Source organism: Sinohyriopsis cumingii, chromosome 18 (genome assembly GCF_028554795.1).
Source record: "Sinohyriopsis cumingii isolate HCF-2022 chromosome 18, ASM2855479v2, whole genome shotgun sequence".
Classification (NCBI taxonomy): Eukaryota; Metazoa; Mollusca; class Bivalvia; order Unionida; family Unionidae; genus Sinohyriopsis; species Sinohyriopsis cumingii.
In genome coordinates, this window is record NC_142978.1 from 22,782,710 (window position 1) to 22,799,666 (window position 16,957).

At 36.7% G+C, this 16,957-nt stretch overlaps 1 protein-coding gene across 1 annotated transcript in view; it reads right to left on the reverse strand.

Annotated features, from left to right (window-relative positions):
* The window catches only part of LOC149776214 (uncharacterized), a 36,813-nt gene that overhangs the window by 1,436 nt on the left and 18,420 nt on the right, over positions 1–16,957 (reverse strand). The window contains exons 5-7 of the mRNA XM_089942618.1: positions 10,812–10,906; positions 5,715–5,956; positions 2,727–2,881 (exon numbers count right to left, since the gene is read on the reverse strand). Coding sequence (XP_089798744.1) covers positions 2,727–2,881; positions 5,715–5,956; positions 10,812–10,906 — 492 coding nt within the window. The remainder of the gene's footprint in view (positions 1–2,726; positions 2,882–5,714; positions 5,957–10,811; positions 10,907–16,957) is intronic.

Here is a 16,957-nt window from a genome sequence, read left to right on the forward strand (position 1 = left end):
CAACAACAAACTCCTTTGTAATGTCGCTGTAAAAAATTTCAATTATATTAAATTAAAGTCTGAAACCTTTTGTAAAAACCAGAAAGAACATATAATTCTCAACATATTTATTTTGAGAACAACTACAAGAAACTTGGCCAGTCTGATTCATCAAGCTGAGTAGTCTGGCTCTCAGCTTCATATGTTCCCTGCATAAGCGAGCACATGTCAACTTGGCAGTCACGTGATACAACAAAACACCATATGTTGCTCTCGGAATAAATATAGAGAATTTTGTGCTCTTTTGTTTTTGTATTTTTATTACAACCAGTATATGACTTTCATTTAATTTTTTTCTACAATATTTGAAATTGATGGTTGAGATTCTGTATGCTCGTGTGACTAACAACTGAAATTGCCAGTACCAATTCAAATTTCATCAACGCATTAGTTTTATCGTCTTTCATCATATTAAAGGCATAACGATTTTAATGTTCACAATTTCTGAGAAAATAAATAATTTTCATATCGATTTTACACAGGTATAACTCTTTAACAATGTTTAAGTTTGCTAGCCAATCTGCAAAGTGGCTATGCTTCAAGGCCACCATGTTGGCCTCTAATGATTCTAGACTGGTTTTCATACATTCCATATAAAAAAGATACATATATCGAACTGTCTGTGAAACAAAAGGTCTACCAGATAAATCTAATCCACTAAGCATTTGGATTGTCTCAACAAATATATTTATGGCAAGCACCCAAATGATCCATACTACAACCTCCTAATATTCTCGTTAGACATTTTTAACTCACAATTAGTTCAGTTATGACTCAACTGCGTAATTGTTTCAGACGTCAAGCAGTGGAGGAAAATTCCCGGGTTTTTCCCAACTTTTGTCAATATTTGCTAAACTTAAGGACTTTTCACAGTCGGGAAAAAAATTATCATCTCTCCCAACTTTTTCCCGGTAGTGTGGGAACCCTGATTTTATGATTTTGTTGAATAGTGCACAAAAATACAGTAGTTATAATGAGTTAATGATGATGATGATGATGATGATGATATATGTTGCATCTTTTTTAAGAAATTCTGAAAAGTGAAATGACCAAAGGCCAGTTTTGTCTTTTCTCAATGTTTTGGTGTCATTGACAGGTTTTACTATATATAATGAAGAAATAACATTGAATCTGTGCCACCATGCTAATTTTATGCCATTGCTAGCACCGTGCTCTGTGAGTCACGCAACTCACTAACATGTATTTATATTACTTTAATTTTATGCCATAACCATAGAAACGACATCTATGAATGACATCACCTGTATCATAATTAGATTTAATACAAATAATCAAAAATAATAAATGGATGACTTGGTGAAAAATTTCATAGAGTTCATATTAAAATGATAAGAAACTTCTAAATTGCATCTATGGGTGAGTAGCCTACATCAAAAGTGCCTTACCTGGGTCGAAGGTATGTTTTACTGGAACAGCCCTAAGGTAAAGCTGGTTAAAATGATGCAATCTGAACTGCTCTTAGAAATTATAATCTTCTCATCTAAATTCAGCCCTGCCAAATGTGCAAGGAGTCAAAGCTGAATGCATGAGAAAGAAATTTCAGCTTGTGTTCAACACTTTGTTTGATTACTAGTGTTCTAACCAACAAACAGACACTGCATAAACTTCCTTGATACCAACCTAAGTGCTAAAAAAATCAACAACAAAGTGTCCTAACATGAATATTGTCAAGCAACAGCTGAAAACCTAAGCGTGGATAGGGTGCATTATATACGAGTGCATCAAACAGAATGTGGACAATGTCTTTGTTTTTCTTGCTGGGGAATAGGAAACTGAAATACTTAATTATGTCATTCCATAGTGAAAGTGTCTGAGAAAATAAGGTCAATAAAGACATTAGTCCAAATCAATGAACCATGAAATACAGTTCACAGCGATGCAATTTTCATGGAAAGGTGTAGTATCACACATGACACATCCAAATGTAAATTGTGTGACTTCATGAGAAAAAGACAAGTGTTCGATGACATCTGACTAATGATATTTATAAAAATAGATATGTTGTACTAGCCAACATTTAGGACTCAATAAGGATATGGGACTTTATTTCTTTTTAAAAGCAGTATATTTCTATGTCTCCTTACCAATTAGGGGTAAATTAGTCACAGTCCTAAGATTTGTAACTATGGAAATACACAGTAGCTTCCAGATTGAGTAAAGCCATGTCAAGGGATGTAATCCATGAAGGGATTATTTAATGTTTATAAAGTGATCTCCTCTTCAATATCATACTGTATTTCAGAAAACGGAGAGAGACTGAACGCAAAACTCATTCGGAAATAAAATAATACCTTATCTGTTTGACTTTAAAAAAAGTTCAAGGAGCATATTCCTCGGAGTACAACATTATAAGTTGTGAAAATGCTAAAATTTACATGTGAAAATACTAAAATTTACAGTTCATGCTAATAATGTAGAAGCAATGGCTAAATCTGTAGCTTTTAATGCTTCTTGTTTTTTAGCCTTCCTTCCTATTTAAAAATTAACCAAAGAATATGCATAAGCATAGAATAAGAAATCTAACACTGGGGGAGAAGGGTGGGGTGTGTGTCAGAAACCAGAAGCAGAATTCTGTAAAGTCTCATTAAAGCCAATAAAATCTGACCCTTTGGATGGGATTTCTCCATTTAACAACTATATATGTAATTAATGCTTTCTCTTCTTACATTCAGCAGAGAAGCTGATGGATTTCTCTGTGTGCTGGAAGCCATGGTATGTCTTTCATGGAGCTGTGAGGCTGCCTGATTTTGCGTTTCCTCCTGAATTCCAGTTTCATTTAGAATACTCTCCAGGGCTGACTCATCCTTCTCAAAATGCAAACCTGAAAGGAGATAGGTATTACAAAGACAAATTAAGCCCACAAAATTAATTCATGCAAAAATAACATTACTGGTGATAATTTTAATGACATTTTAGGTAATCTATATTGGCAACATTTAGCCAAATTTACTATACGAGAGAAACAAAACATTTATAGAATAAACACAAGTAACACAATTGGCACATTATTTGCCTGCCCAGTCTTTAATAGTTCTTTATGTGGATAACTGACATTTTTGTGTAGAAACCACTTTTTTGTTTTTTCATCCATCTTGAGTTATCATGTTTAAGCAAAAAAAACAAACAACATTCTGATTCTTTCTTATTCTTGATTTTGCCGTCCTTTCATGCTTTTCACTCCTGCCATGAGGCTCAAAAGATCTAGGCGTGATTACCTTAGCTAAGTAAGTCCCAAGCTACAATGACTAGTCATTTTCAGTAGCATCACCAGATCCTGATCATTTGGCACTTGAAACAATCTCTTTCATGTTTTCTCACAGATTTTAAGTAACCAGAAAAATATAACAGCATTCTACAAATAGATTCTACTTGTATGAGATTTTGTGTGCAACAGGGCCTAAATCATAGTATTACTGTAGTATCACTAATTTTCATGAATTTAATTGTTGCCTGAACCAAAAATTTTGAAGACTCAATTAAAAATTAGCCACATCTAATAAAGAAGCCCCCCCCCCTCCAACTCCACCTCATTGTAACATTTTTTTGCAACTGTGTTTCTTTCTTGGAGTTCAGCAAAGATATAGGTGAGACTAAAAGGGAATTCCAAGTGAGACTACTTGAGGGATATCCATAGCCATAAAGATTCCCCAGTGTCCAAACATTTTAACCAATCTGACCACAACAAAGACTGTGTTAAGTATCAGTTAACTGAAATAGTAAATCTGATCTAGGGCTCACCTGTAGCACCTTTTATCGGAAAAATAGAGAACTTTTTTGGATACACCAATTACACACTCTACAGCTGGTTGAGATTAACATCTGTGCATGAAAGGGAGAACAGGCATATTTAACTCAATTTGTTACATTTCCTCCCATGAAAAATTGGATTTCTGGCCCCACAGTAAAATTGCTGAAATTTTAAACTCTTTTGAGGACACGCTTTCCTCTGTTGGCTACCATTGTTTTTATTATGTCATAAACCGTGACGAAAATGTCACGGCAGTCTTATGCTCACTGTTACAAAAACTTTGTCTACAATACAGAACATAAAGTATTTGTCATCTAAATAAAAATTCAAAACAGTTTACTAATAATTTCATTATTTATACCAGTAAAAGTTTTCAGAATGTGATGTTATGTGATTTGGATTTTCAACGTAGTTTTAAAAAATTTCAGTCATATCGCTACGATGTCTATAATGTAGCACTTTATAGTGATGTCTAGCACTGGGGCTGAGTAATGTTTTCAGAATAAGTCCTTTAAATAATTTTTCTTGTTTTTTAAATTCTGAACATATTTGATGAGTGGCATCAGTTGTACAAATATGTAAAGCATTCAATGGCAGGATGCTTTCTGTCAAATTCGGTGAATTTCTAAAAAGTGGTTTTCGACGAGTAGTTAAATGTTTATTTATGGCAATCACATTTTATTGCACATCATCTTTTGTATAATACTGAAACATATTCATTCTAAGCTGCTTTCTACTACATTTCATACATGGTTCACACCATTTTATGAAAATATTAGGTAAGGACTTTATAATATAAGGAAAATGTCTTGAATCTAATACCAACTGTAACCAAGATCGCCACTTGAGCTTTTCTAGCCATAACAAACTAAAGCTACAAAAATCTGGCATTTTCACGAATGCAGCAACATCAAATCAACTCTAATGTGCAAACATATATTTTCTCGCAATGAATAACAAAACTATGCACGCCAATGACAGTTCACATGATATAATGACCACAGATCTTGCAAAATTATCTTGTGATTTTGTAATGTTAATAGTGTATATTTATCCCTCGCCACAACTTGGCCAATTCCATAACTCCATATTTAAATAGTCTAAGGATTGTTTCGAAGTGTGCCGATTGGTATACTGACTTCCACTTCCTGTTTCCAGTGAGTTCTTCATTTATTGTACAAAAGCAACCAAAAAACTGGTTAGTAGCTGTCCAGATAAAGCTGAAATTACGAATGAAAAATTGGAAAAATAAAAGGGCTGTTAATGAATTTTCTTTTTTCTTTTAAAAAGTAAGCACTTTTTTTGGGGCCTTACTGAGGTTTAATAAAAAAAAAAAGCATATTTCCAATTTGTAAGGAAAGTAAAAACTATATTCATAAAATTTTATTCAGCAGTGATGGAGAAGACATCATTTCAAGATTATCTATTTTTGCAATACCAGTAATATTTGATTATGAGTGGGCATCATCTGTATGCATTTAAAATGCCTTAACCCAGAATGCTTTCTGTTAGGTTTGATCAAATTCTATTCAGCAGTTTTGGGAAAGAATTTTAAAATTTGTATTTTTCTAGCAATGATGACCGTGATCATTTATATAAATCTGAAAGCCCTTCTGGCCAGAATGTTGTGTCAAATTTGGTCAAAACTGGTCTGCTGATTTTTGATAAAAGGTTCAAATAGTAATTGTTGATGGATGCCATACCATGCATTCACTTGGCCTTTTGGCAAGGTGAGTTTCAAGAGAGGGCCGAGTCGTGAAAAGTTCTGAAGCAAAACTGTCAGTTTGTGAATATGAGTTATTAGCATGATATAGATATGATATAGATTCTGGTGAATTATTCTTCATGCACACACACAAGTGTGTGTGTGTGTGGTTGTGTGTGTGTGTGTGAATGCACAGAGTACCTGATTCTTTCTGCTCTTGTACATGCTCTGCCATCTCTTGAATTAATTCAGATTTGCACTTTGCTGTCTTGGGCTCATCAGATTTCTTTCTAATAATTCTGCTTGGGGTATATGCCTTTTCTACTTTCTGAAGCCTGCGAACTTTGACAATCTTCCTCTGTTCACAGGGCAACTCTCCAAAAATGGCCCGACCAGGGCAGAAAGGTGAAGAATTATCTCCTTTGCTATTTTTTCTCTTCATTCTGAAAATTCAATGATAAAAGTAAAAAGCAGGAGGGCTAGTGGCATTAAAAACCTCACTTGCCTCGACTTAAATTCCACTTGCCCTAAAGGGCCATAACCTTTCACCATTATTCTGACACAATGCTGAAATTGCTATACTTGAAGTATAAGCACATAAAGTTACATATGTTAATCTCAAATGACTTTAATATTACAGAGCATCAAGGAAATTGCGATTGAAAATGAAAAATTGAGCAGAGATCTTTGCCCTGAAGATAGAAACTAAGATGTGGCACATGATACATCTTTCAGTCATAACATATCAATATACAAACTTAATCTCAAATGGCTCTAAGCTGTGACTGAACACTTAAAATAATGATTTGAGACCTTGATGTTGAAGAAGCAACACACACTCCATTGATGATGTAAGAGCATACCAAGTTTCATCCCTTAATCTCAAATGGTTTTAAAATTATAAAGCAAAAGGGAAAGTGTGATGGAAAATATAAATACTGAGCTTTGACCTTGACCCTGATGATAGCAGTAAACATTATAGTAATCTTGTATAAGCACACGAGGTTTCATCCCTCAATCTCAAACAGCTTGAAGGCTATGGAGCAGACAGGAAAGTGTGATGAAAATGTGAAAGACTGAGCTGCAACAGTAAACTTGAAGATAGGACCCCCAGTGTATTATGTGACACCTTCTAGAATTAGGGAATTAAGCATAACAAGAAACATTTTTTTAAACTGTTAACCGCTTTAAAGTTATAAGGCAAAAGCCAATAGGTGTTTGGAAACTACAAAATACTCATAACTATAATCTTGAAACTGGATCACCAATGCAGTAAATGACACAGATTCTAATGATGATATGAAAGTATGTATTTTTGGGGGGCAGTATATCTAATTTTAATTATGTAATGTAATCCTGCTACTGTTGCAGTGCTTTCCTTTTCTGAGACATATAGTCTCCATTTTAAGCCAATTCCAACACTTCCTTGCCCCTTTAGATAAGGCCAAAATAAAACCTTAAAGCACCAACTAGGTGAAGGAGCCTATATTAATCATCCCCAGCAAAGACTCAGGATCTCAATCAAAAGTGGAGATAATGAAGGCAGTTGATTCGAAGACAGAAACCCAAATTAGCAAAGAGAAACTTAGCTTGAACTATAAACACACCTTTTCCACTACCAAGGCAGCTAGCTCCTTCTCACTGTTGATGCTACGGAAAACAGTCATAAGTATGTCATAAGTAAGGCATAAGTAAGGCATAAGTAAGGCATAAGTAAGTCATAAGTATGTCATAAGTAAGGCATAAGTAAGTCATAAGTAAGGCTCTAGAAAGAAGCTTCACTCAAAGATTCACAAGATTATTTTGACAATTCTCAAAGAACACAAAAAGGATTCCATCAATGCATTAGTGACATGACAGTCTCTGCAGCTCAAAATACCCAATGAAATTAGAAAGATTATGGTCTGAGCCAATGGAGGAACCCCTAGACCTTCTCCATGAAGATAGACACTTGAGTGTTAGAAAGGGGGCAATTGAGAGCATTAGAAAGGGCTGCCCCATAGCCCTTATATGAGGACAAAGAAAATTCTCTTTCCATGAATAAGAAGAGAAAGTCTGCAACTTTATTTAAAAGGGACAGCATGGATCAATGTGTTTCCCATTGTACAAATTACAATTCTCCACTTTTCATCATAAACCCAGGGAGTAGGAGAGGTAAAGGTGAACTGACAATAAGGTATTTGCCAGAATACATATAATGAGGACAGGACTTGGTCAATCCTGTTAGGAGGAACACAAACCCTCCCTAGGCTGGAGAGGAAATTCATCTCCACAATTAAAAAGTCCTAAGAAGAAACGAGATCCAACTTCTCAAGACTGGGGAGCAGAAAGACAAAAATCACAATAAAAAAACAGAGGGACCGGTTTTATGTGAGGATATTGTGCATTGACCAGTTGTCAAAATATGATGCTGTGTGTGTGTGTGTGTATTTTGGATTTTTAATGTAGCTTTAACAATTCTGCAGTCATATCGCTACGATGTCTGCAGTGTGGCAGTTTATAGTGCTGTCTAGCACTGGGGCATCATACCGCATGATGTCCCACCCAGTAACATTATCCTGACACCAGGCCAACCATTCCTTACACTAACCTCTTAATGCTGAGTGTCAAACAAGGCAGCTGTTAGTACAATTTTTATAAGTCTTTGGTATGACGCGTTCGGGGTTCGAACCCACGACCTCCCGCATCCAAGGTGGATGCTCTAATCACTAGGCCATTGGAGTGTTGATGCTGTGTAAAAATGCATAATAACAATATCATTTACGCTTTATTTTATAAAACCAGCACTGACAGGTCTTGCTCAGGTTGCCTAACACATGGTTCCCACGCTTTCCTAAGATAAATTTCCAGGTCATTTCCAGGGTTTTTCCAGGATGAAATTAATTTTTTCAAGGTTCACATATGGCCATTACTGAATGGAATTAAAGAACATTTTAGATTTTAAAACATGCATTTTCTAAATCTAAAGATGTTTCTCCTTCAAGACTCTCCAAAATAACTAAGTCAGAAAAGATGATCATGTACAAAACGCCAAAATGTATGACACCAAACAAGTCTGATTATATTCCAATAAATTGGCATGTAAAGTCATTTCAAAGTACAAAATAAAAATTCTACCTTTATTTTGCTGACCTGCATTATGTTGTCAAGTGGGAACAACATAATGAACATAAATTAGCATTTGTTTTCTTTCAAACCTTTAATTCTAAAGAATAAATTTTTGTGAAATTCAATGTCTTTTTATGGTCAGGAAACAGACTATCAGTTCTCATGACATTTCCAGATTTCCTGATAGTATGGAAACCCTGCTAACACAGTGGTCCGGTGAGATACTTTGTTGATAATTCTTTCACAAGCATCCTCATAGTATTAATTATGGTTCAAACCTTTAGAAGCCACAATATATTGCCAAAAAATCTGCAAATTTGTACATGTTTATGCACATTGAAGCAGATATCAGCAGCTTCAAGTGGGTTATGATTGGGGAATTTTGTTATGAACTAAACTGTCACTAAAAAAAAAATACATTTCTCTATCCAAACATGACAGGTAAAATACAAAAACAAGAAATATTGCATATTGTCACACATTTTTCTTTAACCAATGCAAGTGGATGTATTAGTGTAGTCATGACAGCATGGATATAGTTGCATAAATTTTCAGGATGTGATAATCTCCGGTTTGATAACAAGTTAAATTTGCTGGGTTAATTGTCCGTATTAAAACTATAAAGAGATGCAATATCATATATTGAGAACTGAATGGTCCAAAGTTTTCTTGTTACATAACTTCCTTTAAAAATAACCCCAGAGTCATTCCAATAAGTAAGTAGTGACAGCTGTTCTTTCTTGCCTTTTCTGTAACAGAAAGCTAAGGTAGGTATTAATCTGTTCCCAGTGAGGTCAAGAATTTCACAAGAGGATACGATCTGTGTGAACTTTATTAAGAAAAAACAAATTTTATTCAGCTTGAAATTATACTATACAAATGTGAGGAATTTCATAATAATGACTTTACTAAGGACAAGGTATTTGAAAAACTGAAATTTGTACCTTTTAGCAAAGTCAGAATTTAGCTTTAGAGATGACAAAGTTGTGGTAAATAGGACTGAATAATTTAAAGGAATTTGGTTGTGACCTATTATCAAAATGCATGCATATTCTGTGCTATACAAATTTTTAAGTTAAAAACAGTCATGAGACATGATTAAATCCTTAATTCGTCAGTTCCATTAACAAATACTGTTTTGGATATTGTTTTCAATAGTTGCAAAACATTTTTCCTTTAGAGTCAACAAATTCAAGCCATGAATTAGGAACCCAATGTAGCTGAAATTTCTTTGACCCTTAGGCGTGTCATATTTGATATATTTTCTGCCACAGAGTATGGCTTATGCATCTTTGGAGAAATAGTTACTTCAAGACAGAGTGGCAACCTTGCGTTTTATCCCTCTACTTTTACATAAATTTTCTTTCTCTGAATTTTCCTCATGATCATCCTTGCAAAAATAATTAAGTAAACTCACTTCCACTAAAATATTATAATATACATTATGTCATTTAAATGCAAACACCGATTAATGTGATCGTTTCAAACGTAATACTGCACATGGAAGTTAATCCTCTGCAAAATCAATTAAAAAATTAAAGATTCCTTACTATCATTGAATGAGTTTATAACAGAAATGTCTTTCAATAATTTTATTGCATGGACTAAATAAAAGGGTTATCACACACACCTGCGGTGAGTCAAGACAGGGTCCATTTAAACATCGCTAATCGATCATATTAGATTTGTTTTGTCTGAAGAATTTTGACTGATAATTTGATTGCTTACCCCAATATACAGTCAAACAGCAACAGAACTCAGCACATGACAGTTATCAATTACCACTTTTTGTATTATCACACGAGGTGAATGAATAATTGACAGATCCAAGTGTTCTGAATGCATGAAGGGCATTAGCGGCCAGATAAAGGTTGATAAGCGATTAAAGTATAAAAATTTGCACCTGTCTGACTTGTTCTGAAAAAGAAAAGAAAGCACTTTTCCTGGACTAGTGCTTTGGAGAACTTTACTTAGTTTAAAAATGATCAGTATGGGACATCAGACTTGTTAAGAGATTGGAAAGAAAGCACTTTTCCCAAATTAGCAGTTTGTAAAATTTTACCTGACTGACTTTGAAAGTCATTAGTCTGGGATGTCAGGCCATATGATATGATCAACCCAGTTTTTGGTAAGACTTTCTTAAATGTACTAATATGCTTTAAGGACTTGTGTCTGTGCTTTGGTTTTTACCTTGGCTTGATCTCTTTTTTATCATTGTCTTGCTTATCTTTAGAAGTTTTGGAGCGAGACCTGATTCCTGGTGTAGTGAACTGAAACTCCTCTGTCTGAAAAAAAGAAGGTTCCTAAATTAAGAATTTTACTTGTGAAATAAAGCAATTTTAAGTGCATAGTTTAAACAGAGAAGCAGATGGGCAAATGAGAAACCAGTATTACTGGAAAATATATATTTCACAGATAAACAAAAGACCCTAGTGGACTTAGCTCACCAGGCTGACATCAGTCTGTCATCCAAATGCATGAAAACTTAGCCTTGCAATCAGGGTTAGAGGGATGCTTTCTAAACATTTTGAATTTAAGAATGTTGATAATTTATGAGGAAGTTGTTGGAAGGATTTTCTATTAAGAGTATATCCAACCATATTTAATGAACAATTGGTAACATTTGTGTAAACTGTAAAGTCTGCGTACAGAATGCTTTCCATTGAAGCTTATACATTATTTGTTTATGCCAGACTACTCTCTTTCACTGATGTAGAAGATAATACAGTGTTCCAGCTAGCAAAAAATAGAGGGGCACACTGCCCCTCTGCCCCCACAATGCACCACTCTGCTCCTTTCAGTGAACCCCTCTGCCTTCCTGAACTGCAAAACTGGTGTCTTTATAAACACAAGCCTCATTAGTCAAACTGAATGCCTTGTTTTTTCTTTTCTAAATCTGAAACACAGATTTAATAAATTGCAAATCACACTGAAACCAATTTTTCCTAGCAAAATACGTTTCTTCAAAAATACTTATCCGATCATAATACCTTAGGAGAACTACCACTACCTCACAAATCCAGCCCTCCCAGATTCTACTTTAGCTAAAGGGAGCTAAAGTCTATCCACGTGTAAGTTGTGAAGCTACGGCTAAAGAAGCTGCCAATCGATTTGGAAGGGAGATCTGTTGAGCTGTGGATATAGGTTTAACCAGATCGAACTGGCCTCTGTGGGATGACAGATCTCGGAAATAAAAGCTAGCGAATATGGACTCTGATCTCCATCCCACAGCTTGACTGATGTCAGTTAGCAAACAATTCTGGTGGGTTGCTAAGTTAGTGGCAACTACTTGAACGGTTTGACCCAAAGTGCGTAAAAAGTTCATTGAGCTGGTGTTATTTCCCTATATGCTGAGCAAATAGCCCCCTTATTCCAAGATGCAATATTTTGTTCCCATCAATACTCCTGTCCTTATATGAGAATAAGAAAGAGGTGTGATCTCCCATGATGCAATGGTTCTGTTCGTATTAACGAATCACCAGAAAGCCCAGACTGGGTCTTGTAGGTGGCCTTTAGTTGATGTGTCCAGGTAAGAGAGAGGGTTTGTGATAAAAGTTTAGCTACCCGTGGAAGGGAGAAGGTTCCCAGCAATGAAAGAAGATGCCATCATGACTAATACTGAACTGTCTTATCAGAACTTTGCATGTAAATTGGATCTGCTGATTGGGCATGTATTTTGAGAATTGTACCTGCAGTTGCTAATGCCATGAGGAAGCAGATCTTGTATGAAAAGGAGCCAAGATAAGTTCCCCTTTGGACATTTCTGGTTGTGTATACACAAAGTTGGTAGGAAGGTTGGATAACCCTGATGATGAAAGGTATCAGCAATTGTGGAGCGTTAACATCGGACTGTTAGCTATATGTGGTATCGATGCCTGTAGAGGGGTAAGATATGTTCATTTGTGCAACATTGGGTGAAACTGTGCCTATGATTTCATATGCTTTCAGAGTGGAGGGCCGTTGCACCTGAGTGATTCTCTCCACAACTGGTTGTGAAAATGTTTAGTTCTGAGGGCCCATTTGAGATGAGCTAGACATGCAGGTTCAAGGCTCTAAACAAGGGTGAAACAACTGCCATCATGGTTATAGGAATAGATGAAGGAAAACCCAAATTCTATTGGGTTTCCAAAAGATGAGGTAGTCAACCCACAACTCCTCCTGATGGAGTTGTGCGATGAGAATGAGGATATTGGCTGATTCCATTGCTTTCTGTATTACTTGAAATGAGAGGCATTGGGGGTTGGTGTATGAGTTCAGGTTGGTCCAATCCAATGATAGGACATCCACTGCCTAAGCTGCTGGGTTCAGGTTTAGAGATACAAAGGATGGGGGCTTTTGGTATTCCCTAATTGTCGCAAACAGGCCCACCATTGGTTGGTCCCAGTGGGTACAGATCTCAGTGAGAACTGAGGGATGGAGAGACTATTCCTTCTGTACTAGTTGATTGTCATGTGACAAAGGGTCATTGAGTGCATTGAGGAGTACAGGATGTGGTGAACATGTGTGGGTTGTTGATGACAAAACCACTTCAAAAAGTCCCACACCATGATGCAAAGATCTGGGGACTGGGGTGCTCCTTGCTGAAGATAAATCACCATTGTAGGATTGAGTTCCTCATTGTTGTTTGAGATAAGTCCCACACCATAATGCAAAGGTCTGCGGACTCAGGTCATCCTTATTGGTGGAGACAAATCACCATTGTAGGATTGAGATAATGGTAACAAGGGCTATCATGACCGGTTAGAGCTAACTCGCAGATGTTGCTGCAGGATGTTGTCCAGGTAACTTGATGTTGCTGCCAAAGAAATGGTCTGTACATGTACTATTACATGATTCATCAGACATGGGACGACCATGGGGCCAATGTTGAGCCTCAATTGGGATGCCCGAAATTGATAGACAAAGGTCATCCGATCCTCACGTATGAAGTGTGGCAATGTCATCCCCAACGTGGCGAGATCACTGTCAATGCTGGGGTTCCAAATGAAAAGCTGGTGGGAGTGCAAATGTTAAAACCACCGATGAACTGATGAAGAAGGCAGGCCATAAAGTACTTAACTCTCTCAGACTGCGAATGTAACTAAAGTCATAATCTTCCAGTCATCGTAAAATCATGTTGTTGATGGAGTTGGTGGAGGAGGAGGAGGACAAAGCTCCGGGGGAGGTAAATCAACAGATGCTGGAGTGCTGGTGCATGTTGTTGATGGAGTTGGAGGAGGAGGACAAAGCTCCGTGGGCAGAAACACATCCTCCATGGAGGTTCGGAATGTTCCCATGCCCTTGTGTAGGGTAGAATAGACGATGGTACTTGTAGAACAAGCAACATCATCTTGGTTGTGTGGACTGAGGCTACAGTCCCCTGTAATGCATAACACTTACCTGGCGAAGAGGGACAAGGTCTATAGCTCACTAAACTCATAGAACACCCTGAATTAGAAGCTGTGAGTTCAAGGCAGTTGCTAGTAAAGAGGCTCTTCTCATGGCAGAGTGTAAAGAAATTGTGAATCAACGTATGTTGAGGCATGAGGATCTAACTGTGGCATCATGCCGAATGAGTATCACAAGATGGTATGAATCAGACTGGTCACTGCACATGTCTATAAAAGTTGGGTCTGACATACTGGAAGCTTGGGCTGTCATTGATTGTGCCCATAATATTTATGTTTGGCCCTGTGATTTCCTAGTATATGGCCTAGGCTGGTCACAATGGAAACAGGCCATCATCAGTGTGAGGAGGATAATGTTAAGATTATCAGTTGGGATGGGTTATGGTATATTTGATCCATTTAACCTGTCCATATGTCTGCTGAATGAGAGGGAACTTGGCTGTTTGTTAGCTCTGTCCTATTCTGTAGGAGGAATCAAGCTAGACACCAAGCAGGTAAAATAGGGGGAGTTCCAAAATAATGTGTCTTGTGGTGGTGACTTGGGTGCCAGAGCTGTTTCCAAGCATGTTAATGTGGGACACTTTGTGGTTAATGGGTAAGTTGAATTATCGTCCTTGTTCCCATAAAGATTAATCATGGAGGACAAAATCAGCATGCAGATTGGTGACCACTTTTAAGCTTTGCCAATCTGTAAGACAAAATAGAGCAAAATGGATAAAGCTGTAGCTCTGCACCTGTCCTAGAATGCAACATCTGTTCAGAGGTAAATTATTAAAAGGTTGACCCAGAAATTTATAAGTCGAATAAAGCAAGGAAGCATACAGTGTGTGTGATTAGAAATTTTAATGTAGCTTGAAATAATATGCAGTCATATCGCTATGATGTCTGCAGTGTGGCAGTTTACAGGGAAGTCTAGTACTGGGGCATCATGCTTTAGACATGTAGCATGATGTCCCACCCAGTCACATTATCCTGACACCAGGCTGACCAGTTTTAACACTAAATTCTTAGTGCTGAGCGCCTAGCAAGGCAGCTGTCTGTACCATTTTTGCAAGTCTTAGGTATAACTCGGCAGGGTTCGAACCCATGACCTCCCGCTTCCAAGGCAGTTGCTCTAACCACTAGGCCACTGGAACAGTACAGGAAGCATACAGGTAAAATCTAATGACAATACCACCTGTTTATAAACCTCTGTGCCTACACAAGTGATGTTTGAATACCATGCGGGTGCATAGCTATAGCAAATGATTGTTACCTGGAACAAGTGATAGCAGACAATTTTAATTAAAATGCTCACCTGTAGGTAAGGTCAAGGACAGCCTGTCCAGGTAAAATCATTGAAACATGGTGTTCCAAGGCTAAAAATATCGTGGTAAAACAACTCACCTTTATATATAAGAAAAGACGGAATTATACATATATAAGGAGTTCTTTTAAGCATAAAGGCATGCACACATGTAAATAATGTAGCCAGAAGTGGCATAGGTAACATGTGCTAGTGACTAAGCACTGATAAATATAATTTAAAGTTTATGCACATAAACATGACTCAAGAGTCAACTACAGAAACATGCATGAGCAGAAGGTGATTGAATAAACCATATATAGAGCGGTGAACTGTACTCATCCGACCAGAATGGAAGAAATACAGAAATGTGTGTCTACATTACTCACAAAACAACCTTTGTGTAAAAAGAAAGGTGCAACAAAGTCCATTATGAGGCAATACTTATAGAGAAAAAGGCCAAGAGACCGCCTGTACAAGTAAATACATTAAAGTTGATGCATGGACACTACAAAAGCCCTTGATAGGAACTCGCTAAGATGTACCCGTTTTTAAAGGAATTACACATATATGAGTTACACAGACCTGCCAACTCTTATGATTTTGTTGTAAGTCTAATGAAATTTACCCATAAAATACGGACTTTTTAAAAAATGGCGTCCATCAAGCGATGCATGATTATGACAAAAGGGGAAAGAAACCTCTTGAAAAGTGTTAATAATTAACACAGAAAAATAAAAAGGAATATTCAGATTCTTGTAAATAAAAAGCTGGAAGTGACACAATTATGTTTATTGGACATCACATGCCAATATGAGTATGACTCCTTGTGGGAAATATGATTGCCATCGCCATGTGAAATGGAAAAAAGAATTTTCAAGAATTACATCAAGTTGAGAGATAGCAAAAAGCGACTGAACTCCATAGGGTTTGGAACTAAAATTTGTGCAGCTGTACTAGTGGTAAATAAAGTCAACAAGTACTTTACAAACTTTTCAGTTGAACATAATGTTTATCGTCACTGCATGTTCTGAATACCAAACTTTTAATTACGTTTTCCAGCATTACAATTATCATTTTATGGTATTTTGTTACACACTACTGAAAACTGGTCAAACTTAAGGAAAAAATTCAACTGCCTTACTGAGACAGACTTGTCATGGTTGGTAGCTCTGAGTTACATGAGCATTAGAGACTTGCACGTATAAATAATTATAGCATGAACTGACTGTGAAGTTGCTTAGACTCCACGTGCAAGTACCTAAATGTGTGATGATGACAAAGTGTGGCAACTTGTAAAGGCTGAACTTTGTCGTTATAGAACGAGTGAAAAAGTTGGAAATACAGATGGAGTATACCCTCCTTAGAAAAGAAGAACTCCAACTTGTAGTGGTATATCTTCCACATAGCTTATGGCTTTGCTAGGTGTCTCATGATGAGAGTGTGCTTCTTGGCACAAGCAGAAGTAATAACTATGCCAATAAGTCTTATATGTAAGGGGAGATCATTCTACCCAACCACCAAATAGGTTGGCAGACAACTTTTAGCTCCCTTTTGCTAAAAGTAGTATCTAGGAGGGCTGGATTTGCAAGGTAGTGGTAGTTCTCCTCAGGTATTATGATTGGGTAACATGTTCGAAGAACAGGGTTCATACAGATCAGGAG